Source organism: Pagrus major, chromosome 2 (genome assembly GCF_040436345.1).
Source record: "Pagrus major chromosome 2, Pma_NU_1.0".
NCBI lineage: Eukaryota > Metazoa > Chordata > Actinopteri > Spariformes > Sparidae > Pagrus > Pagrus major.
In genome coordinates, this window is record NC_133216.1 from 31629999 (window position 1) to 31655410 (window position 25412).

At 39.7% G+C, this 25412-nt stretch overlaps 1 protein-coding gene across 1 annotated transcript in view; it reads right to left on the minus strand.

The window, feature by feature from the left end:
• Positions 1-25412, minus strand: part of LOC141018216 (BCAS3 microtubule associated cell migration factor-like) — a 295541-nt gene that overhangs the window by 24175 nt on the left and 245954 nt on the right. The window contains exon 9 of the mRNA XM_073493140.1: positions 13463-13639. Coding sequence (XP_073349241.1) covers positions 13463-13639 — 177 coding nt within the window. The remainder of the gene's footprint in view (positions 1-13462; positions 13640-25412) is intronic.

Sequence of the window (25412 nt, forward strand, 5' to 3'; positions counted from 1 at the left end):
AGAGCCCTGAGTGTATCTGCAAAATGGTCTTTTTTTTCTTTGCCTAAAATATACGCTCATGGCAACTTAATATTTTCATAGTTGTGTTTAACCAACTCAAAGTACTTTGTTAACGTCTTGGAGAGAGTTTTGAATAAGGAAATACTGACTTTTGTACTGGGACATGTTTCACCTTTTTATTTTTACCAAACAATAGGTGAGATGCAGGTTGCGAAAGCATGCAAAAACAACCACCTTGTTCTAAACTACCTGAGCATTTATATAGACATGCAAATATTGTGTACGAAAAAACTACCATATCAGTATTTGAAGCAACACATTCTAAACATACTGTGCCCTACTTGAAATTCCAGACTACCTGTTGACACATCAAAGACACTAAATGAGGAACGAAACTTCAAGAAAAGGCTACCTTAATAAAGTTTTACCAAATATTGTACATATCCCCTAGTGACACTTTTCTTAGCATATCAACTGTCAGGGGTTCGCATGCTTACAGTAACAGGCTGTACATACTGGATAACTATGTACTGCGTGGCATCTGCATTGCTGCTACAGTACGGCTCCTGCCTGCCCTATCTGTTTAGATGGAGTTTGTCTTTGATAATTATTGATAAATATAATGACGTGATTTTCCTTTACCCGGCTGAAAGAGCCAGAAAGCCAGAGGGGGAATGAGAGGGAGCGAGGGAGAGAAAGTAAAAGTAAAAGAAAGAGAGTGCACAGGAAAGAAACTGCTCCTCATCTGTTGTGTGTATCTCTCATGTCTGTGACTTATTCTTCACATACAGACATTAAAACGTAGTGAAATGCTGGTATTATGTCCATATGACTGTCAATTTTTGCTGAGAACTGCCCGCGTGTCGTGGTAGAACTAGGCAAGCCTCCGAATCTCTACATTAGCGACACAGCAACCACACTTGACAAGCGTGTCTCATGCATCCAGTGTGAACAGTCTAACCTGTTAACTTGGACGACGAAATGAAAAGCGAGAGGTAATGCTACGCAGCAGCGCTGCACACGCATCCAGCCTGTAAGTTTTGAACTGGAGCATTAGAGTCTGCTAGCCAGCCAGCCAGCCAGCAACCCACACAAGTTTATAAAGCTTGCATGCATGTTGCTCTTGCTGGTGCGTGTGATTATGTGTATGTGCAGAACTGAAGCCAGCAGACGTCTGAGCTGATTGATCGGAGAAGAAGGACCTCCAAGTCTTTACACCACCCCCACCCCTCCATCTGTCCCGTGTGTTGTTTCTCTTATGATGGGTATCAGTGTACTAAAACAAGGCTGAATAGCAAAGAAACCAGTCAGTCGGCAGGATAATAACCTGGCTTTGTGTGAATGGGGTACACGGCCAATTCAAATACAGGATGTATTGTACAACCATTAAATCACACAGCTGTCTGAACAGGCGTGCAGTCTAGTTTCCATGTTTCCTTAATAGAGCAATTAATGAGGTTTTCTACGGAATGATTTATATAACAGCAAAACTTAAAGAGGCTATTCAATTTTATATGAGAGAAAACATTTCACATTTTTCCCATATAGCTTGTTTGCACGGCTTAAGGGTACAAGAGAGCTGATGGACATGAATCAACTTTTGTAAAGTGACAAGTGAAGCATATTGACACCATGTTCAAAGAATACATCAAGCTATTGTCTGAAAAGTCATATTGTTTACAAATCAGACTACATCTACTCATCTCGATAAGAATTATTTAATTTGATAAAAGAACATTAACTTATAGGTTAAAGTTGAACTGTCTTACTTTGGACAATGCTAATAGCTTTCTAGCTCTCAGCATTGTGTATAACAAATGGATTCATTTTGATCTATGGACGATGTGTGTGTACATTTCTTTGTTTTAACTGCAACAAGAATATAAAGTATATGTATTTGTACCATGACCACATAAAATACTTAATTTTGTTTGGCTTGAATGTGTGGATTATGCCCACGTGTCTGATGTAGTGTTGTCAACATTGGTTTAAATTAATAATCAAAGCTCCAAGACTATTAGGCTTTGGGGTTTCCTGCTCATTGAAGAAGCAGACTGTAATGTTAGTTTCAAAGAAAGTTGTTGCCAACATAAAGTCTACATTTAAAGTGTGTATTCACCCAAATATAATACAAAATGCTTTGGTGTTTCTGGCAAGTAGCTGGCATAACCAGTATACTTAAAGGTGCAATATGTAAGAATTTTACTTGAAAACATTCAGAACATAAGTTAACATTATCAATAGAATGTGAAGAATATCAGTTTTGATGTTATGTCAAAGATGTCTATGTATTGTGTTGCAAAGACATCTACTGCATTACTGTGCTAACCAGCTAGCCCCGGTTGGCAGTGTTAACACCAACACTACTTCATCGCTCTGACCTCCTAGTCTGGGCATACTCCAGTCATCTAAACAGGACCACTCTCTATACAGCTAACTGACTGAACTGACTAACTAAAGGCAGCTATAGTTAGCAGTGGTTAGCGGTAACTCTGGTGATACGCTACCCCATAATTGTTTGGAGTGCAAATTTCAATTGGTGGTCAGTTCTTACATACTGCACCTCAAATCTAATCTATGTGGTTATGAAATACAATGCACTTTGCGTCATATTGGGCGATGATTATTCTGTCATACATTATTTTATTGTAAGGTTTAGGCTAAATTGATGTGCAAGGCCTTGACCATTGTTATGTATGGACTTAAATCATAGTACAATACACATAACTATTCTAGCACAAGTTCGATTGAATGGCATAATTTCATACAAATACAGTACATACATACAAAACAGACCTGCATTAACATTAACATTAAAACAAAGGTGCAAATGGGTGCATATCATTTTTTATTTTCAAACGTTCAGTCATATGTGCTGTATGTGCACTATATATAGGCATTACAACAGCATTATGCACACCTAAAACAGTATGACGCACAGCATAAACAGCATTACCCACACCTAAGATAGCGTTACCATCACCTACCAGTGTGACGTTCAACCAGCATCATTATGTGTTTTGAATGCAGAATGGCGAGACTGTGTCGCACTGTATGGCTGTACCTTTCACACCCCTTTATCTGTGCAAGATAGATACACCAGAAACAAGCCTCAGAAATCACCTAACATTCAAAGTCAGAGTCATACCACCAGAAAAGTCTCTTCCCATGGAAGTCCAGAACAGGCTTTTTGTTGGATGAAGTTTCCTTGTACTGTCATAAAGAAATCGTAGAAACAGCACTCTCTCTAAATGTGGGCATTGCTATTATGAGAAATGGTCAAGACGTTGACCCTTCAGGAATGGAAAAGCTTATCATTTATGTTAAAGCTTTCAAATCAGTCACAAAGACTTCAAGTATATAGAGAGAAATTCTGCAGTTTTTTTTTTTTTGAAGACAAGCCCAAGATCTGGATATTCAACGGAAAGATAATGAGTGGATGTACCAATTACTGCCCACAGGGACTAATAACTAAAGCAATTATGGTGCTTTAGAAATGAGTAACAGTAATGAGTAATGTTTTACATTTTTCCAGTCAGAAGCCCAAAACCGGTTTGATGCATACGGTAGATTACAAGCTCTTAGCAGTTGCCAGTGGCATTAAAACAATAAAGCATTATATTTGATAGGTTATGGCAATATACAGTGTATATTCATCTAATGGAAAAAGAACACTTGGTCCAAATGGAAAAATAGCATGCTATTAAAGCACAATGCTGTCTAGTGTAATATTGATTAGTAAATGGGGTGAGAGAGATAAGCAACATCTTCTTAAGATTTACGCCAAGTGCTAATACTAACATGCTAATACACACATCTGTTCACACTACCTAGGCATGTGTTAGAGAGGAAACCCTCATTCTACGCCGAGAAATGACATCATCAGATATTTTTGATTTCAAACCTTCTTTATACTATATACATTTAGCGCATGTGCGCACACACACACACACACACACACACACACACACACACACACACACACACACACACACACACACACACACACACACACACAGAGCTGCATACGGCCACAGAGTTAATGTTTTCCTTAAATGATAACATCAGAAGTGTAGTGTAACCCTCTTAAAGCCTACATCCAGCCACCAAGTCAGAAGGCTCTGATGGCAAACTACCCTTTATTAAGTCTGGGTTCCTGTTTGGACCACTGTGTGCTAGCTCATAAATAATAACATTTAAAGAGGTAGTGCGGGCCATTCATATGGGTATGGCTGTTTGGGAAATACACACACACACATACACACACAGTATATGTTCTGCCATATGTAGATATTAGGTAGTTGATAGAAACACATACACACATGCGTACACACAAAGACAAGTAATTGCAAACACTTGTACATACACACACAAGTATAGACTCCGCGTCATGCATATCCTGCTGACATGTGTAAGTGAAGGGTATAGCTAATAAAATACAGGCCCACACATGCATATACATTTAGTGCACACATGCTGCACACATACACACACAAGCATACGTTTGCATATATAGCTCAAATATCAACAAATGCAATTGGGTAGTTAATACACAAATGTATGCATCCACATGTTGATTCATGTCTCTTTTGGGGACTTGTCATAGACTTAATCGAAACCCTTCCCCTTACCCTAACCTCATCCTCCCCTAACCTTAAAGAAAGACTGCACTGCTGGAAAGATGGCTATTGGCCCTGGGCTGTCTATGCAGTAGAAAGACACACATATTTTTGAAATTGGTAATACATGAGCAGAGAAGAAGAAGAAGAAACATTTTAGGCAGAAATAGGCAGTGTAGCTACCGAATCGTGGTTTATAGTTTATCAGCACTGCCTAGTTTAGACAGTTTGATTGGATATTGGTAAGACACCCCTCACTTGATCCAACTAAACTATATGTGTCCATGGATGCACGCATAGAAAATGCAGGACAACAATCTGCTAGTAGATACAACAGCATTCAACCTCCGGCACATTGCATATACGACCAACACTGTAGTGATACAAAGCTGCTTGAAAATCGCCAGTTTGTTCCCCAATTAACTGCTCTTTAGTCTGAAATTTGTACCTGAAAGTAGCCCATGTCAGAAACACACACACACACACACACACACACACAAAACAGTATACAGATTGTGTGTGTGTGCATATGTTTCAAACCAATAAGCATTCATATCCATCCACAGGCACACACATGCGTACTCTACAAAAATATATAAGTATTTGGGGGAGTTAACAAAACCAACACATGCATCCACACTCTTGCTGCACACACGAATGCACACACACAGAGGGAAATGCTCTCAACCTTTTGGTGCTGATAAGACTCCCCTAAATATTTGTCTTGAGTCGAGCGTTGAGAGAGCCAGCTAAGTTCCTTGCTGTTCAGTCTTACTATTATTACTATTATTATTATTATCATTACTCCCATTTTCTTTGAGCTGGGATCCAACAAACAGAGTTGGTTATGATCCAGTGGGTGTGGGTGGTCGCCAGCACACTTAACTCATCAATCAACCAAACTTTACCCAACACACCCACTGCTCAGAACAGCAACACAAAAAACAAACGGAGCACTGTTTGCACGGTGACTACAGGGTATTTGGCCTAAACCATTACCCAGTTTCACTCTGTGAGTTGTGACAATACTGTGAGTCATAGGTCGTCGGTCTAGACTCATATCACGACGAGGAGGAGGAATGAAAAGGATTTCTGAGACACATTAATACCAGACTAGGCATAGATTTCACAAAGCTAAACATGGGATCTACATTATTATCACATTATATTGCTACCTGAAATGTAATTTACAGTAAAAGCCATGAGAGAACCAAAATAAACAATTGTCAAAAACATCCTTTTCCAAATCAAACACTTTGAAAATAAAACAATAAATAGATCAAATGTGAAAAAGGACAACAGCAATCTCTTTAGTTGAAGTTGATGGGGTGCCTATTGTACTTCTAACCATGCTCAGTCAATCAATAGAGTTTAAAGGCTACAAAGTTTTAGTCATGTCATGTATGTTTAGTCACGTTCACCAACTTCCTTCGTCACTCTCCGACTCTCTTCCAGAAGTTATGGCAATAGACACACACAATGCAACACACTGCTCTAGTTGTTTTTAGACTTTTTAATGCAAAAACGTTAAATATTATATACAGGAAATATTTAACATTTCTGGCGTTGAAACGTTTGTATCCATGTGCTCAAGTCTACCTTGGACTTTGTTCCTTGAGTTTTTTTTTCCTGTCACAAAAGAGCCTTGCACTGAGAGCACCAGGCAGGCTCCCAGCTCCATGTAAAGCGGCTGAGGCATGCTTCCTTCATCTGTTAAATATTATATCTTACATAGAATTACTGCCTTGCAGTTGTATGCTTCCGCACACCAGTCAAGTTGCAGTTTACAGCCATGTCTGTCCAGAGTCATATAATATAGCCTATATAGTAAAGACTTTATTTACTAAAAGGCACTATGCCTCTGTTTGTAGCTATCGCCGGCACGGAATGATAAATATAACACTCACACAGAGTGTAAAATAATCCAAAAAGTATGCTGAATGTTGTACTGAGGCCAATAAAAAGAGTACAACATAAATATAAAGTGTCATCACTTCATCATTTTAACCTACTAGACATTTGTTTGAAATTTTGTCATAATTTGTGTATGAATGATTGAGTTAGGGCCAAAAATTTGTTTTGTGAGGTCATAGTAACCTTGACCTTTGACTAAAATCTAATCAGCTCATCCCTGAGTCAAAATGGACATTTGTGCCAAATTTGAAGAAATTTGTTCAAGGCGTTCCTGAGATATTGCGTTCACAATAACAGGACAGACGGACAACAACCTCAAAACATGATGTCTACGGCCGGCGCAGAGGCATAACAATTAATTTGCAGTGCTTGAAGCATTCAGCATCAGGAAAAACTCAGCAGCAGCAGTGTTCGTTAACAATGTTCCAATTATATTTTTGCTAGTTTCAAAAGCACACAAAGAGGGAGTAGCTAAGTGGGGATGACGTACCAATTACCTCGTGTACAGACAGGACTTGTGGGCTTGACCGGGTGTATGCAAGACACACAGACTCCACTTTGTTCAAGGTAATAACCACACAAAAAGCCTTAAACAGCTGGGTTATGTAATTATCATTTATTTAATTTTGTCAAATGAAGTATTGTCTTCGAGACCTGTTAGCAAATCTTCCATGGCCCACTATTAAAGCACCTGTGAATAACCTGGATATATTAATTTGCCAAAACATTCAGCATATACTGACATCAGAATTTAGAAATTGGCTGCTTACATGGAAGTTGGCTCTGATGTGTCTGTATTCTGTTCATTTCCCCAACACACAGTCCCACAAAAGACTTAATTTACACATGGCTTTTATTTGCCAGTCAAATGCATCCATTCTGAACTAAACTGAACTTGTGCATTTTTGTAACTTTTGTGGTATGGAAATGTGCGTGCTGGGTTTAAATATCAACTAATGACAGTTTCTAAACCAAAAGCCACTGGCACTGAGCTGCAAACACCCATATCAGTCAACACTATTCTAAACTGAACTGCGATTAATCAAAGCAAAAACATTTCAATGTAATCATAAAGAGCAGCGCATGCTATTATGATGACATTGGTTTGAATGTTTGGAATACGTTCAAACCCCCCAACCTTTATTACTGGTAGAAAATATTCATACCAGCCATTAGCCCATTTTGTTGAAATGTTGGTGCAGGATGTAGACAGCCCTGTAAGTCATAGGTACAAAGTGGAAATCCTGAGAAGATAAATCAGAGATGACTCATTAAACTGCTACTTATGACTGATTAACATGACACCAAAGTGATTCAACTGATGAAATTGTTTACATTTCCTGCAAAAAACACATGGTATCTCGTATCTCTTTCCTTGGAAAACTCCCCTGAAACACAGTTAGCGACACTATGGCAATAAGAGCTCAGCACCAAAGATGAAGACAAAGGCTCAGTCCCAGTTTGTTTTCCCCCTACCCCTCATGTTTGCATGCCCCCTTGTCCCTCAGAAAAAAGTATTAGAAATCTCTCCCTATGAAATGGGACAACCCTTCAGGACCTTAACACGCCGTTGGTTGTGGTTGATAATATTTATGTAAACAGATGTGGCCAGACCTTTCCAATCCTGTCGGGATTTCTCTTGCTTTACCCTGGCAATTCTTGTATTATCACAATGCCATTTGTCATTTATCTGATGGCGACAGAAAAACATGGATGCTTGCAACCACGCGATCCATCAAGTCATCAAATAAAAAAGAACTGCTTTGTTACCTGGCCACAAGAGACGCTAAGAGAGGTTAGATTTCAGATGTCATATGCCATGAAGTGGGGGAATGCAAGATTTAACTGCATCAAAACAATGTAACATTAGCTAGCTAGCTAATAGGCTACCGTGATATCAGCAAACTAGTAGTGATTCTTTCATGCTTGTTATGAAGAAAAGGACCATGATACATTGAAACAACAGAGAGTCCTCCAAAAATCTCCACTGGGAGGGCCATGTAGCCCTAACACTTTGCCCAAAACAGAGGGGTAGGGCTCAGTGGTAGGGGCAAGGAGTGTATTGGGATTGAAACTAATTGATACTATGGCAAGAAGCACTCAGCACCAAAGATGGAGACAAAATAAAAATACCCTACCACTTTAAAAATGCATATTGTGAAATGATATGATGCAAGTAGCTGACATAAAAGGGTTATTGTTCCTCAGCTTGAGTGCCTCTCAACTGAGATACACCAGGTCGTGTTGAGCACTAGTCCACTCTCCATATGGCTTCAATGGAATTTATGTTGGGCAGGCACCAATAAGCCAAATCTTGTTAGCAACATTATATCATTGGAGCCAAATCTAATTTCATCCCCAGTGTGTTTTAGTCGTCAGTGACTCTCTCTCCCCCTCCTTTTCTTCATCTTCTGTTCTCTCTCTCTCACTCTGTCCATCCGTCCATCTCTCTATGTGAGTGTCACCTGCCCTCCGAGCTGGCGACGCTGGGTCTCGGCCTAAGCGTGAGAGCCCCATTACCCTGACTGGAGGCTTTGTTTTCCCTGTGAATCTGCGAGAGAGTGTGTCTGTATGTGTGCGTGCGTGTGTGTGTGTGTGTGTGTGTGTGTGTGTGTGTGTGTGTGTGCTGGAGGAGAATGTCAGAGAGACGGTGATTTGTTACATCAGCAAGCATTCCAGTCCAGAGATCCTCTGAGTGTGCGAGTGGACACGGAGAGAGAAAAATGTCTTGTTTGTTGTTATGTTTTCATCCAAATCTATTTTTGTAAATTATCACGAAGCAAATTGGTTTTGTAGATGAAAAAATGTGATACATAGCAGATAAATAACTAATGAGACTCAGTTGAAGCAGATTGTGTATAAAAGTTTGCAGAGAATTCACTCAACAGTTGCATGGAAACCTATGACAGAGAAAATAAATGAGGGGAATGTGTATAGGTGAGGTGAGAGTGTGTGTGTGCATGCGTGGTTGCAATCAGGTTCAAGGTCTATGTTAGCAGCTCCACTGTGCTGTGTTTTCTGAACACTGGGGCCACAGCTCCCAGCAAATGGAGACACTGAGCAAGATACCATCTGCCTCTGCCCATCTAAGTCTCACGCCAAGGCGCACACACACACACACACACACACACACACACACACACACACACACACACACACACACACAGCCTTTATACACACCATATACAGCTCAATTCACAACGGAAACACTAAGTGCATATATATTAACATGGAAATTCCAGCAACTGTGAGTAATTAATTGTATGCCACAAAAAAATGGGGAAAAAAACATGTCGACTGTTGCCTTGTTCCAACAGAAAGTCGCAAGAAATCAGATCTTTGGAGTCAGGGCCAAGAAGAAGTGTTTACCCTCATTTGTGAGTCCTGTGTAGGAATACCACAAAGAATGAAAAATAAACTGATCATATGTGAAATGCCTGGTGCTCTACAGCACTTGGTGCTTATTTATTACCTCCAAGCAAGCAAGGAGGTTATGTTTTGGCAGAGGTATGTGTTCTACTGAGTACCATTATAGTTCATCTATTATAGTGTCATTATAGTTCATCTATAATTTTTTTTTGGACTTACGTGTGAGTGTGGATGAAGCTCTTGTGCACACATTGGATTTAGCTTTAACAATAGTAATGTTTAAGAATATGAGTTCTTATGTTCTGGCTACATTAAACACTTAATGCATGCTGACCATTCATGGAGCTGATGTGCAGTGGAATTTAATTTTTTACTGGTTTCACACACACAGACACACACACACACACACACACACACACATATATATATATATATATATATATATATATGTATATATATATATATATATATGTCATATATAACTGTACTCAAATAACCTGAACTCATGAATATTTGAAGTTTAATCCTAAATGTAATACTTTTGTGATTTTGTTTATTCTAAGCCAATACCATATTTTTCACTGTAGAAATTTGTCCTGTTGTAACATGTTGCAAAGTATACCTGGGGTTTCTTGGATGTTCAGGACAAATTTCAACCCAATCCAATGAAAAATAAGGTGAGGCTTGGAAGACACATAGAGAGAATCACAAAAATGATTAAATTTAGCTCCAAGGGTCAAATTAAAAAAAGAACTAATGAGTAATTGAAGTACAGCTATGAGTTTTGCAATGGATTTAATACATTAAATAAATGTACTATTTCAATTTTTACATAAATGTGTTTCAAGAAATTCCAAGACAGGAACTAGGAAATGTTCTGAATTCCGTGCCAGTTTTCATGGAATAACCCCTTTAAATATGCTCATACTGACATTTCACTTTCCCTGCATGGCATCAAAAAGCTCTGTTTTTGCTCTGAGTTCTTAATCATTTTCTCTAAAAGAGCATTCAGACCATCATGGGACACTGAAACCTAGGATGTCTATGTGGAATCTGACCAAAATGTCTCATTAGGAAAATTAATTATCAGGGGTTGGTCTAGCCATGCAGACAGTTTTGGGAGGTTTTTGTTGACAATTTCAGATATCGGACTGAGAATTCCACCTCCACCCTAGTACAATGCAGATGAAAGGAATTTTATTTTTGGTACTGACAAACTGACATTTAAAAACCCTGTGTCCCTATTATTGTCAATAATCCATAGAATACACTTTCACATGTTTTCGTAGGCACCATTTCTTTGATGGAAGGTTGTCAGACAGAAGGTGGAAGATCTTAAAATGTGGGCAAATCTGCATGGCTGAATACCACTTTGTAAGTGAGAAAATTGGGTGAACCAACCCTTTAAGCTCTTCCAATAGAACGAGTATTGATATTGAGTAGTTGTTTAATAAACAGGTAATCAAACAAAATGTATCTATCCATCATAATGTAACCAAAATGGACAACACTGACCCAGCCAAGACTGTTATTTTTATAAAACTACCATCAATGGCACTCTCCTCCTTACAGCTGACACAGGGACATTTCCTATATGTTACAAGTGCTGTGCTATTAGATTAGCCTACAGAGACTGAAGTCTCTCTGTCTTTATGAATGGATGGAGGAACCAACAAGTCCATCACATTCCCGGTGGATGATGTCTTCACCACAGCTCAAGGCGCAGCAAAAAGTGTGTGCGTGTGTGTATGTATCACGGGTGTATTTTGATGTAATGTGATCAGTAATGAATTTTGTGTTGCATGAAGGGGGGGTTGATGGCGGTCAAGATGCGATGCGATGGGGGGGGGGCAAGAATAAGAGGCGACTGACTACTAGTGTCCGGGAGTCTCCAACATGTAATCTAATGAAGAAACACAGAGAGAGAGGGTGGTGGTGGTGGTGGTACGGGCAGTAAAAAAGAGTGATGAGGAGAGAGAGAGAAAGAGAGAGAAAGAGAGGCTACAAATGAGGTTAAGTCCTCACAGAGAAAGAAAAAGACAGAGGGGGACTGGACTGGATAGAGCTGGGGATGGTTGGGGGGGTGATAGTCGATGCTAAATCCATTAGGGCCTAGTGACCCCCCACTCTACCCCTACCCCAACACCCTCCCCACCACACCCCACCCCTGTGGTTGCCTCTGTGGAGCTCCCCTCCCCTCCCCTCCCCTCCCCCCACCCCAACACACACACACACACACACACACACACACACACACACACACACACACACACACACACACATTTAAATCAAAGGAACTCTTGTTCACTTAAGGAGGGGGAAAAGAGAAAGAGAGAGCACTGCCGCTTCCTAAACGAGTTAACCATTTGGACTGTCAGGGCCAACGGCATGTCTGCTGCACACACACACACACACACACACAACGAAGCATACACACACACACGCAGGCAGGAAGCCTCAAAGTAAAGCAAGGTATGCGCAGACATGCCAAATCTGAGCACACACACACACACACACACACACACACACACACACACACACACACACACACACACACACACACACACACAAACACACACAAAGAGAGACAACCAGAGCATCTTTCTAGTGGCGGGCTAATCCATCACTGGACCTTGACCTGGCAGCACTGTATGCTGGTTAATGCCACAGTGAGGAAGTAAGGCTACCTAACAAGACACTGCACTGGACACATTTATAATGGGCTATATAACAAAAAAACAATGACCCAGATCACCTATGATGAGTGTAGTTTGTGTGGAAGCATCAGGACACGCTCTGCTACAAGATCTCCTTGAACTATATGTAAGGTTACCATACTCTGACACATAAAGCATCTGATGGAAATATTTTGCATTACAGTAGATGTAAAGCCACATTTTCAAGTCATTTCTTTTACATTCATACTTACAGACATTTTTAAGGCTATACATTTTTTTCTAAGTCTGGTTTCTGTTTCTGAATTCTGTCCTTAGCAACAATAGTTGACGTACTCTCAGACAGGCCTCTTGACAAGAGATGAGAATGTTTTTTATGGATGGAAAGACTGTAACAACAGTGTGCCAAGACAGGTAAAACTCTGTGGATTCACCCTATCTGTTATTTTTTGATGCATTTGTTGCTTCAGACTGGAAGACATTTTACATAAGATTTACTTTGCATTATCATTTTTTTGGCATTGATGCAACAACAAAGAAATCTTCTCATCTGTGCAATTTTGCTCACTTTTTGACTCGCTGGTCACTTTTTAAAAAAACACACTGTAAAATCACCAACACCAGCTTGGATTCAAAACAGCAGGAACATGTCACAGCGGCAACATTGCTTTATTCCATTTGGATTGTGAAAAATCACCTAACATGAGGCTTTTTTGAAATCTTTTTGAGATTTTTCCTCCAGTGGCTTTCAGTGGGAAAAATAAACTAAGAATTGAAGCATAGAAGTTTTAGGTAAGTGGACACGTGTTTCTGTGTTTGGATGCATGCATGCATGTCTATGTTTATTTGTGGAGTGTATTTGTTTGTTGTCCATTCTCCACTAACCTGTTGCAGATCCTACTATATCCCTGGAGGGCGACTCAGACATTGCGTCGGCGAGTCTCTCCCGGAGGCCTTCGTCAGTGGCGTCTGCTGAGCCAACGTTGTGCCGTGGCACGCCAAAGCTTTCCGGCCAGCTACCACATACTTCCAGCAGGGTCACACCACGCCCGTCAAATGCACCTACAAGGAAAACACAGAGTTTGGATTATAAAATGGATTGAGGGATGCTTCAATATTAATAATATTTTAATTTCCATTATGATATGAAATGACCAACATAATAAAAGCAACTTTGAGTAAATGCAAACTCCTATTTTGTATGAATCATATGTAAGAAATATTCCACAGGTAAGCACACTCTTACAGTGTTGGTTATATGTTATTCACACAGGAGATGTAGATAAGCTGTACTAACTCTCCTCCAAGCTCCCTGCATCAGCACAACATATCATACAATACACTTTAGGACATCAACCCAATAGTTTCGTAAACCATCAACGCAAAGCTCTGATACAGGCTATATTTTCTTACTACATAGTTACTCAGCTGTCTTTAAATGTACCAATTTTAATGTATTTTTACTGGAGGCTAATGTTTCATTGGGCTATTCTAGTATGTAAAACAAAAAAACAATTAAATTCACAAAAAATATAAATGTAAATTAATATGTAATTAGAAGTCCAGTCCAGACATTACTAAATGGTAAATGAAAATTGTCGCTTGATATCACAACATTTTAATGGAATTTCCACAGAGGACAGAGGACCATTTTCAGCAACCATCACTGCTGTGGTCCAGTGGCACACTGTTTTAGCTAATCCAAGTTTATTGTCTTAAAAATGCTAATTGATCATTAGAAAACTGAGTGCAATTATGTCACCACATCTGGAGATTGTTGTACTGATTAAATAAACAATAAAATTGTCCTTCCTGACAGGCTGGACACACAGGATATGTGTGTAGTGCTGCTACGTAGCGCTACCTCTCGCTTTTCATTTCAGTGTCCATATTAACAGGTTAGACTGTTCACACTCGATTCATGAGACGTGCTTCTCATGCACGTGTCAAGTGTGGGTGCTGCGTCGCTAATCTATAGATTCGGAGTCTTGCCTATTTCTATCGCAACACGTGCGCAAGAATCGACCTGAAAATGACCTGTAGATAGTTATATCCACAAATTGCCAGCATTTCACTACGTTTTAATGTCTGTATGTGTAGAATGTGCCACAGACATGAAGAGGATACACACAACAGGTGAAGGTCAGTTTCTTTCCAGTGCACTCTCTTTCACTTTTCACCTTTACATCCTCTCCCTCGCTCCTTCTCGTTCCCCCTCTGGCTTTCTTGCTCTTTCAGCGGGGTAAAGGAAAATCATGTCATTATATTCATCAATAAGTATTCTCTGGTTTGAGAAACAGAGGCCTAACAGGTCGTCAGCAGTAAAGAGGCAACTCCAGGATGCTGGCCTTCTAGGCAGAACAGCAAAGAAAGAGCCATATCTGGCCAATGAAAAAACAAATGAAAAGATGCTGGAGGAGTGTTTGACACTTTTGTTTGGTGACCCCAGACTTTTGAGCATTAGTGTATGTGTCTATGTATGCCAAGTTATATATTTCTTTAGAACCACTTCTTCTAAAACACAAGTGCAGAAATCAAGTGACACCCATGCATTCTCAGTGACTGCTGGCTGAGTAAGCAGTAGTAGTCATCTGCGCTAGTGTACAACATTGATGAGGAGGTCATTAGTATGATTAAAGAGATCTTGGGTGATGTCAGCATGGAGAAAACATAATGCAGAGAGGACATTCAGAAATTCAAATATTCCAAATATGTCAACAAAAATGTACATTTGAAGAAAATGCAAAGATTTAAGACTAAGATTGTGTTGTGTAACCATCGCATCTGTGATAGTAACTGTCACAGAGCAGCTGACATGGTAGATTACTGATCTGCTGATACTATATTTTCACAGCAGCTTCACTGGAAGTTGAACTCCATTTTCAACAGTGTTGTGTACATTTGGTGCAACTTATTCTGCCTAAAAAGTCTATGTCACTGGCTCGTCTTTTCAGTATTATATACAGTGTATCTACATTTACACCACATCACAACATAAATTAATTTACTACACACCAGTTCCACTGAAGTACCCTATATCAGCTGGTTTAAAGTCACAAACACACACATGTAACAAACAACTTGTGAGCACAACACAATCTTCATGCCTGTCAAACCAAATCCACGCAGACCTGCACTGCACCTTAATCTTTACCCCTGTCTGTCTGCTGTAATTTCTGCAATCACCAAGATCTTGCTCGTTGGAGCCAGAGAGTCTGCAACCTGTGATATGTGTGTGTGTGTGTGTGTGTGTGTGTGTGTGTTTGTGACAAGCCAGCCAGCCAGGCATGCACACACTGAAACAACTGGTTTATTCTATTAGTGTGTTCATTTGACTTGAGGTGATAAAGGCTGAAAGGGATGATTTCATGGTGATGTTAGTTAAATGTGCCTTTGACTCAGCACTCTGGTAAACAAATAACAAAAATATGACCTCACTGCTTCACTTTCTCATCATCATCATCATCATCAGTTCAATTCTCCATATCCAACAAATATTCATTCCCAGCTTGTCAAATATGGCAGCTTAATCAGTGGCCTTCAAACTATGATGTGGTGGTTAGGGTCTGAGGTCCAGGGAAATACACAGTTAGGTGTAACTGGGACATATGTAGCCTAGCATTGCAGAAGAAGGGGAAACCGCTAGCCTAGCTCCCTAAAATAATAATATGGCTTTCAACAACTCCATAGCTGTCTTACTTACATGTCTACAAGCAGAAATGTAAAAGGAGCCATTGTGGTTATAGCGCTAACGCCCTGAAGCAATTTGTCGAGGTCCAGTCCTCTTAGTGGTGTTGTCATGTGTGGGTAGTTGGCTGGTAAACTATGAAACATCAGGTTAGCTATGTTGCTAATGCTCTTTACCTATGATCACTGAGTCCACCTGACAACATCTGCTGTAGACTGAGAGGCTCTGTCCAGCAATGCTTTCCAGCTCCTCCTGAGGGATCTAGAGGCGTTCCCAGGCCAGGGGAGATATATGTGTAATTCCTCCAGTGAGTTCTTGGTCTGCCCCGGGGTCTCCTCAAAGTTGGTTGTGACTAGAAAACCTCCAAAGGAAGGCGTCCAGAAGAAATCCTGATCAGATGCCCAAACCACCTCAGCTGGCTCCTTTCATTGCAAAGGTGCAGCGGCTCTACCCCAAGCTAAATGATAATTGCCAACAGCATTTTAAGAATCATCAAACTTGTATAACAAAACTTGAAAGGACTCTGCGTCTTTGTAGACACTTTTGTCAGGTTCTTTCTCTATCTCAGTCAAGTGGACTGACTCAGGAATGTCGCTCTTGTGGTCTTGAGGGTATCAGCAAAACCCCAGTTAGAAGGCAGGCAGGAAGACATCAAAGGAAAAAAGTGAGGACAAGGATAGAAGACATCCTCTTTTCCTGGAAAGAACAGCATCTGTGTGCACAATCTGTGTCTGTGTGTGTATCTCTGTGCATTCTGGAGGTCCACGATACATGAAGGGACACATATTGAGGGTGATTGGTAAAATGAAGGCTGAGGTAGTTTCTGGCTCTACCAAAACATCAAAGATAAATATAATCATTTATCTATTAATTTGACAATGTTGCAATGTGCTACATTCAATTAATGGTGCTGGAGAAAATCTAATTCATATCACATTATTGCAACAACTGTCATGAAGGCTGAGCAGAATGTGCTTCAATCCTATCATGCTACAACTTTACCCACACACTAGGACTTGAGGTTTGATTTAATGAAATTTTAAAATATGTAAGCATGTAATACCTCTGCCAAATGGTCAGCTGGAGGTTTAAGCATGTTTATAAGCAATGAGCCACACTTCACTCTGTAACACTAAGCTGTTGTGTCCAGATGGGCCTTTACAGCTACACAATTCAATTCAGCCTTCACAAAGGCACATATACACCCACACATCCCAGTTATTCAGCATTAAATCAACCACCGTGCAGGACATCATAACATCATATCACCTCTCAGGCAAAACACAAGGTTGATTTTTGACACACACACACACACACACACACACACACACACACACACACACACACACACACACACACACACACACACACACACACACACACACACAGACAGACAGACAGACAGACAGACAGACAGACAGACAGACAGACAGACATCTAACAGGCTCTCATGGCTGGCTTTGATGGAGGGCCTGCTGGCACTAAAGGGGAATCCTTTGAAAAATCAATCCAGTACACACACTGCTGGCTTCTGAAGTGCAGCAAAGTTATCAAGAAGCTAAGCCACTGTGTTTGAGAGAGTGCGTGTGTGTGTTTGTATGCTTTGGAGGTCGGTCAGTGTTATCACAGTAGGGAGCATGGAGGCCCGTGCAGCTTCTCGCCCCAGCATTAGCACCTGTCACTGGCCTGCAGCGGAGCTGAGATTGTCCAGGCCTCAGGGTATACACACACAACACACACACACAAAGATACATACACACACACGAAGACTCATACACACACATACATACACGTACACACACAGTAGTCTGCTCCCTGATAGCCAGTGAGCCAGACAGATCAAAGGTTTTGACAGAGGTGGCTTTTCTGGATGATAACAGCTAAGCAGAAGGTTAGGAAGAGCTTTAGGTTTATCAGACCAGGCTTTGACCAATATGGGTATTTGAAGGCTGATACTGATAGCTGTAGACTGAAACTGAATATGTTTTTGAGAGGTGCTGATTCAACTGTAATTGGTCATTTTTAAGGATGTACTTTGTGGTACTTTTATCTTGTCCCTCCCATTCATATCAATGAGGCTAGACAAAAAAATACAGAAACACCTCACACTATAATACAGTTGAATAGAGTAAAACAGTTCAGTACAGTACACTGCTGCCATTGTCTATACATTAATATTTACGTTTGATCCTTCTCTTTACTTGATACTGATCTTGAGCTCATTGTTAGGCTCATAAGTTTTCCCTTACAATTATTGTTCAGTTTACGTTTTCTCCTCTTATACACATATTAAGGCCTTTGCACACCAAGACCGTTTTTTGCTTCAGAATTTGCAGCACAGTTTTCACAGTGACACCAAAACTTTCATCCATCATTAATTTTTTAATGACTGAATTTTTAAATTTAGGTGAACTTATCTTTAAATGTGTTTTTGCACAGAATATGTACTGTGTATATTCTCCACCATCTCTTGCATTGAAATCACATTGGTGTGATGGAGCATTTATCTCTCCTTGGCATCCAAATGTGTTTACTGACTTTATTTTCTTTTTAATTTCTCCCTGTAAATCTTTGGAAATGTGAGGATGTGATGTTGGCAGGAGGATGATGGAGAATCAGAACACACGCCCTGGATTGTTTTTTTCCCCCTCCATCATGTTAAAACCCGACGGGATTAAAAGCCACTCTCCACCCAGCTGTTAGTCCCCACATACTGGCCCTACTTATCCCTCCAGCCAGTGCTACTTTCCTTAAAGATTTAATCACACTGCAGTGGGATGTGTGTGTGTGTGTGTGTGTGTGTGTGTGTGTGTGTGTATGTGTGTGTGTACCTTTGCAACAGGGGCTTAGGATAGCACAGTTGGACATGAACACACACCACAAATGCACATCACAATCGCCTCTCAAACACACACATGCTAGTATCAATGCTTTACTAAAACACTGTGGTCATTGAATTGGCTGATGTTCACTGAGCCTCTATTTCTTCAGTAGATAAAAGTTCCAAATAAAACTGCAGGAATCCAAAAAATTTGAGTCGTAAAATAAACTTCACTCCTAAATTAATATTATGTTCACCATATCATCATTATCATAACACGTCAATCCGCTGAGAGCTTCAACAGCAGTCTTGTCTTTCGATTTTGTCTTGTCTGTTTAGATCTTATTAGCATATTTTGGCACGATAACTTTGACAGGTCAGTAGTTGTTAAAAAAATGCTTTTCCTTCAAGAGCTGCCACTGGGTATTGGAATCAAAGAAGACACTGTCCAGGTAAGTATCTCAGCTATTACTTCATGTAAAACTGACAAATCGCTGCCAGATCTATTATATTTTCTAACTATTTCTAATCCCCTAATGATATAATATATAATGAAGGCATCATGTTTTGTAAAGGAACACCAATGCATGGAACATAAAAAGATGATATCTCTGATTCTCTCTCACTGATACTGAAAAAATGCAAACTGTGAATCCAGCAATGTTGTGTACAATGCTAATTTTCTTGGCAGGTCCCTGAGAGAGAGATTCAGGGTAAAAACACAAAAAATGTTAGAGAAGGCCCATTGAACATTAAAGCTGTCCTTAAGGGCTCCTACTCGACCAAAACTTTTACCAAGACTTGATTTAGCTTATTTCCTTAATTTTTTACCAATGGTTGACTAAATTTCATTTTTTCTTTTTGGTAAAATAACCTTTTATGCAATCCAGCATACTTCCCACCCAATGTGACCTGGTGGCTGCTGTGCACTATTGTGTAGCGACAGTACAATGTCTCTGAGAAATGCCACACATGGCAACTTTAACTGTACAGCTTGTTCAAAGATAGACTAGCCCTTGAAAAAACAAAATTATGTCTGCAATAATTTCACACTGCCAACACATTCACATCCACACCCACACCCACACACACACACACACACACACACACACACACAGGTGATGCTATAATGCTCTAAGGCCTCATGCCACTGTTTCTGGGTTACCTATGCAGTTAAGACTCTAATGCCTGGTTAATGCTAATTCAATTAGGCTTTAGTGCGAGGGGCCTGATCGAACTAATTCCTTTATTATGGGTGCTGTATAATATGTAATGGGGCGTGTATGTGTGTGTGAAAGAGAGTGTACCCGAGTGGTGTTACTGGGAAGTCAGGCACTGGGAAAACAGGAACAGTCTGTTACTAACAAACAGATCGTAAATCAGGTGGTAGGTCAGGTGGGAAATACTATTATGAGTTTATTAGGCACACCTCTAAAATCTGTGATCCAATACAACAGCTTTGCAACAAATCCTGTATTTGTGACAGGATAATACTTCCGATGTTTGGTGTAAGTTAAGACTGCATCAGAGAGAAGTCAATACAACTCTAACTCACCTTTATGATTTGGTATTTGATGAAAGTCAGAGGTAAAAGTGATGACCATAATGACAAGTTGGTGACAAACAGATGCTACCTTGAAACTCATGAATAATCCATTACTTTGGCTTCTCAAGGCAGGCATGACAAAGAAAGTTTGAGAACTACTGGGTTAAAGGTAACCTGTGGAGTTTTTCTCCACTTTTAGTGCAATGGAGTGATGTTTTGACACTTCTTTATTGCAAATGTGATTTACATCCTCCTGTTGGTTATTCAGCTGATTGATAGTTGGTAGAGGTAATAGATTGCATTTTTTCTACCAAGTGTATTTGCTACTGTAGATTAATTCTTTAGAGACAGGACTGGATCCAAACACTCTGACCCATTCATGCATGGTGTCCACTACAGTGGAGGGAAGACGAGATGCACCAAGTACCTCAGGAATTACTGTCAAATCCTCCTATTCTCCTGAATCAGACAGGTAAAAAAATATTTTTGAACTAAATAATTATAGTAATAATAAGAAGAAATACATTGATCCAGATTTTCATAACATTTTTCTGAAAAAACATCTGTCACCTCCAGTGGACGTTAAACACCAAAGGGTTTATTCCGCCAATTTAGATTCAGCTTTTTGGGATGTTTTTTTTTTTTTTAAATTATGATTTAATTTACACTTTACACAAAGCAATATTCAGATTTCAACTAAATATAGGTGCATTTTATCTAAATATAGGCCCTACAGGGAGAATATAACCTCGGTGCATAAAGTCCACTGGAATGGACAGATGTATTTTCAGTCACTGAAAAAATTTGTATAAGACAATTAATATTAAAATGTGGTTAAACATCTTGAAAAATATTGTTTTTTCCTATCTTTTTTCTAACAATATAATTATTTAACAGTTATTCCTGAATCACTTTTTATATGGCTGATGCATGGAGTCTGCTGCAGTGGACATGTATGTGCCTCCTTTACAATAACATACAATATAAAAACAATGAAAAATATAATTTTGTGATTCAATAATTCATGCATGAAAGGGTTAAATCAACTTAGAAAACATCTATTTTCCATCAGTCTTTTTTTATGCAGCTGTGGACAGGGAGAACCTCCATTATATCAATGTTAGATGCCATTGAAAGGTCAGTGTGTGCTTGGTACATCCATCTAATCCTATACTGTATGTACAATATATCCCAGCATGGTGCTAATGCAGAGTATTCATTCATTCATACTGTACTACAATGAGACAATTCACATGTTATATAGATAACTTCACAAAAACAGACTTTTAATAGACTTTCACTTGCACACACACTTCTGTGCCTGTGCTGTGAACCCATACTGACATCCCTTCAGGCTGTGTGTGTCTCTATGTGTATATCAGAGAGCGAGAGAGAGTGTCTCTGATATCCTCAGGGAAACACTGAGAGTGCTAGCTAGCTGGCGGAGTAGGTTTGTGGTGCAGTGTTAGTGTTAATGGAGATGTAAGCTCACAGGATTAGCACCCATAGGTAGGTATGTGTGTATGTGTGTGTGTTCTTGACAGGCTGGGCCTTTCTTTCATTACATTAAGGCCAGTGCTTCTAAATCATTTACTCCCTTTGCAGTCTCAGTGGTGTCGGCTAAGTGTTAGTAATCCCCATCAATACCAGGGTCCGCCTCAAGGCACTTTACTCACTACCACACACACACCAACACATGTGCATGTATATACACTCACACACCAAAACATATGGCATTCAGATATGAAGACGCATTAACCTGTACACAGTTAATTGCAGACGACTGCAGACTACCCCAACACACACACACACACACACACACACACACACACACGTACACACACAAACACACACACACACACACACACACACTTACCGCCCACTAAGCTAACTCAAGGCATGTCAAATTAGACAGCACTATTAGGCTTAATGCTTTAACAGCAAGCTATGGCTTGTATGTGTCTGTCTCAGCACCATGTCATCCCGCATTCACATAGACAGACACACACAGACACACTCTCACAGACACGCACACAAACAATGGTTTCCGCCTTCCTAACCTTAATTCAATTAATTACTTTTCAAACCCTAAACTCTTAAATGGACTGCCATGTATTCCTAGACTAAAGTGCAGTTTTCTCACATACACCAACATTTCTGAAATTACTGTTGGCCCTATGATGGAACAACATTGATGTCGTCACTCACCAGAAACTGAGGTAAAATATGACCTAATAATAAAAATAAATAACTTAATAATACAAAACAATAGAATGATAATTCTAAAAATAGTAAAAAACTATGATTTACTGTGTGTGCCATAACATGTTGCAAGAGGATTGAATATAGATCTAAGAGATTGAATCACATTACATTTGGGTCATTCCATGCCAACTCACGAGGGCCTCCCAGTTCATGTCATGGATTTTCTTAAAAAAAATCATGATGAAACTCTTGAGACCTTGCAAAATCCTATAGCTTAACTCCAAATACTTTTTAAGTTATTAGTTTTTGAAGTAGCGATTGGTGAGGCTTCAAATACACACACAAAGAATAACAAAATAACTTAAAAAGTATTTGGAGCACAGCTGTAGGACCTTGCAAAGTCCCATGTTTCAACATGAAGAAAATCAATGATGATCAATGATGATCAATGAAAATCAATTTTGGTTGTTCTGGCATGGAATGACCCATTCACTAATTAACCTACATTATCGGGCAGGTTACTAATGGCAAAACACATGTATACGGCCTATACCTCGTTTTTATTCCTATTTAAAGCCAATTAACACATACGTTTTGTTTTTGGTCTTTTTTTCTCTATCAAAATATGTTCTCTCACAATGCCAATAAAGTGATTTTTTTTGTAATTCTGGAAATCTTGATCCAACAGCATTCAGTGATGATTTTTGATACTAGTCTGTTTCTAACAGATTCATAAAGAAGAGGTTTTCCAGTTTGGTGTGGAATAACATGTCTGGCCTGCACAGAGCCCTGACCTCAGACTTATTCAACATATTTTAGAATTAACTGGAACACTGACTGCAAGCCAGACCTTACTGCCCAACACCAGTGTTGGACCTCACTAATGCTCTTGTGGCTAGTGGAAAGCAGCAAATGAATGCCCATGGCTTGGAATAATATTCCTCAAGAATAGTGTATATAGATTCTTCACTGGAAAATATAAACCTTTTAAAACATTAACATCAGCAGTGAAGATTTCTGCACTTACAACGTATTAAAATGGTTGAAGAATAATGAGTGTATGACAATGGCAAGGCTGTTATATATATGAAATGTACATATGTGTCCTATATGCATGTCCTTCATTACAGTATATTGCCACAGAGCAATACTTGTGCCATATGCTTGCGTGCCACGACCCGAGTGCTGATGGTGCAGCACATACATCCTCATGTTTGCACACACAGATCAGGTAAACACACATGGACTGTGTGTCTGCATGTGTTTTCTTGGGGGCTGATTATGCTGGTTTGTTAGATCAAGTGGTGTGCAAACATACAGTGATGTGGGCACCTGAGAGAAGATGAATCCTGAGAGGGCTTGCACGAACATACACAACAAACCATATACAACAACAGATTTTAAGCGCAACATTAACAATAGTCCAAAAGTCATAATATGTCATAATATCTGAACAGTCTATCTGCTTTATATTGGAGGTTGCATGTATATATTATTGCTATCTCGACCAAAAAGCCATTCGCAAGCAAAATTGACGCTTGAGGAATTGGTAGAGCATCATAATGTGAAGCTTAAGGCCACTGACCAAGCTGCTGTATTTGACAAGCTGGGAGAGAGAACGTGTTGTCTGGTCACACAACATCTCAGACGAAGACTTTTCTAATATTGACAAGCAGCAACAGTGTGGTCATACAGTTCAAGCATCAAGTATCAACATCAGCACTTCAAATGCAACATTCTAATCATGTATCAGAGTCGCATTCAGGAACTTGCATGAATATGGTCATCACCTGGATAAAGGAAACCTGGTTGGCCAGAGAAGACCCAGCACAGGAAAATAAAAAAGTAATAGACAATTCTTTTAGGATCAATAGGAGGCCTCCCAATTGAAGCAGATGATGTGAGATGCTTTTGCATTTTAAAAAAAGTTTAGGGTATGTAAGAAAGACTGTCACTCATTCAAGCTGACTGCAAATTTACACAGTAGCAGAAGGGAAAGTAATTCAATATGCTGATAGAAAACAGCTGACAGTAATTAGGGAACTTACTGTATCAACATGCTTGTTTTTTACAATGGCACATATAGAATAAAACACGTGGTAGTTCTTCTTAGCCATTTTAGACCAAATCAGCAGACAGCCAGTTATGCTGGCATGTATTGTCCCTTGCTCTAGATATCTTTTGATGGTGCTGCTGCACCAATGAATGTCACAGGAAAAGAGGGTGTGGAGGTGAAAAGGGAAATTAAAGTTGCCTTGGAAAAGACCTCTCCCTGGTCCTGTTGTTGGTTTCCAGAGGGCATTAATAATGAGCTGAAGGGGACCCTGATTGCAATACGGCCATAGATTTAACACTAAGCAGACCCCTGGAAGGGTGTGTTTGCTGACAAACGAGCGGGCATGCTCTGACAGCCTTCATGTATGAACTATATTTGTACTTAAACTGTGTATGACGTATGTATGATCCTGAGGAGTGTAGTGTGTTTTCGCTTACATGAAGTCGAATTCTTTTCAAGTAAAAACATGCATATTTGGTTGGTTCAACACTGCCCCACACAGCAGACCTCTGCTCCTAA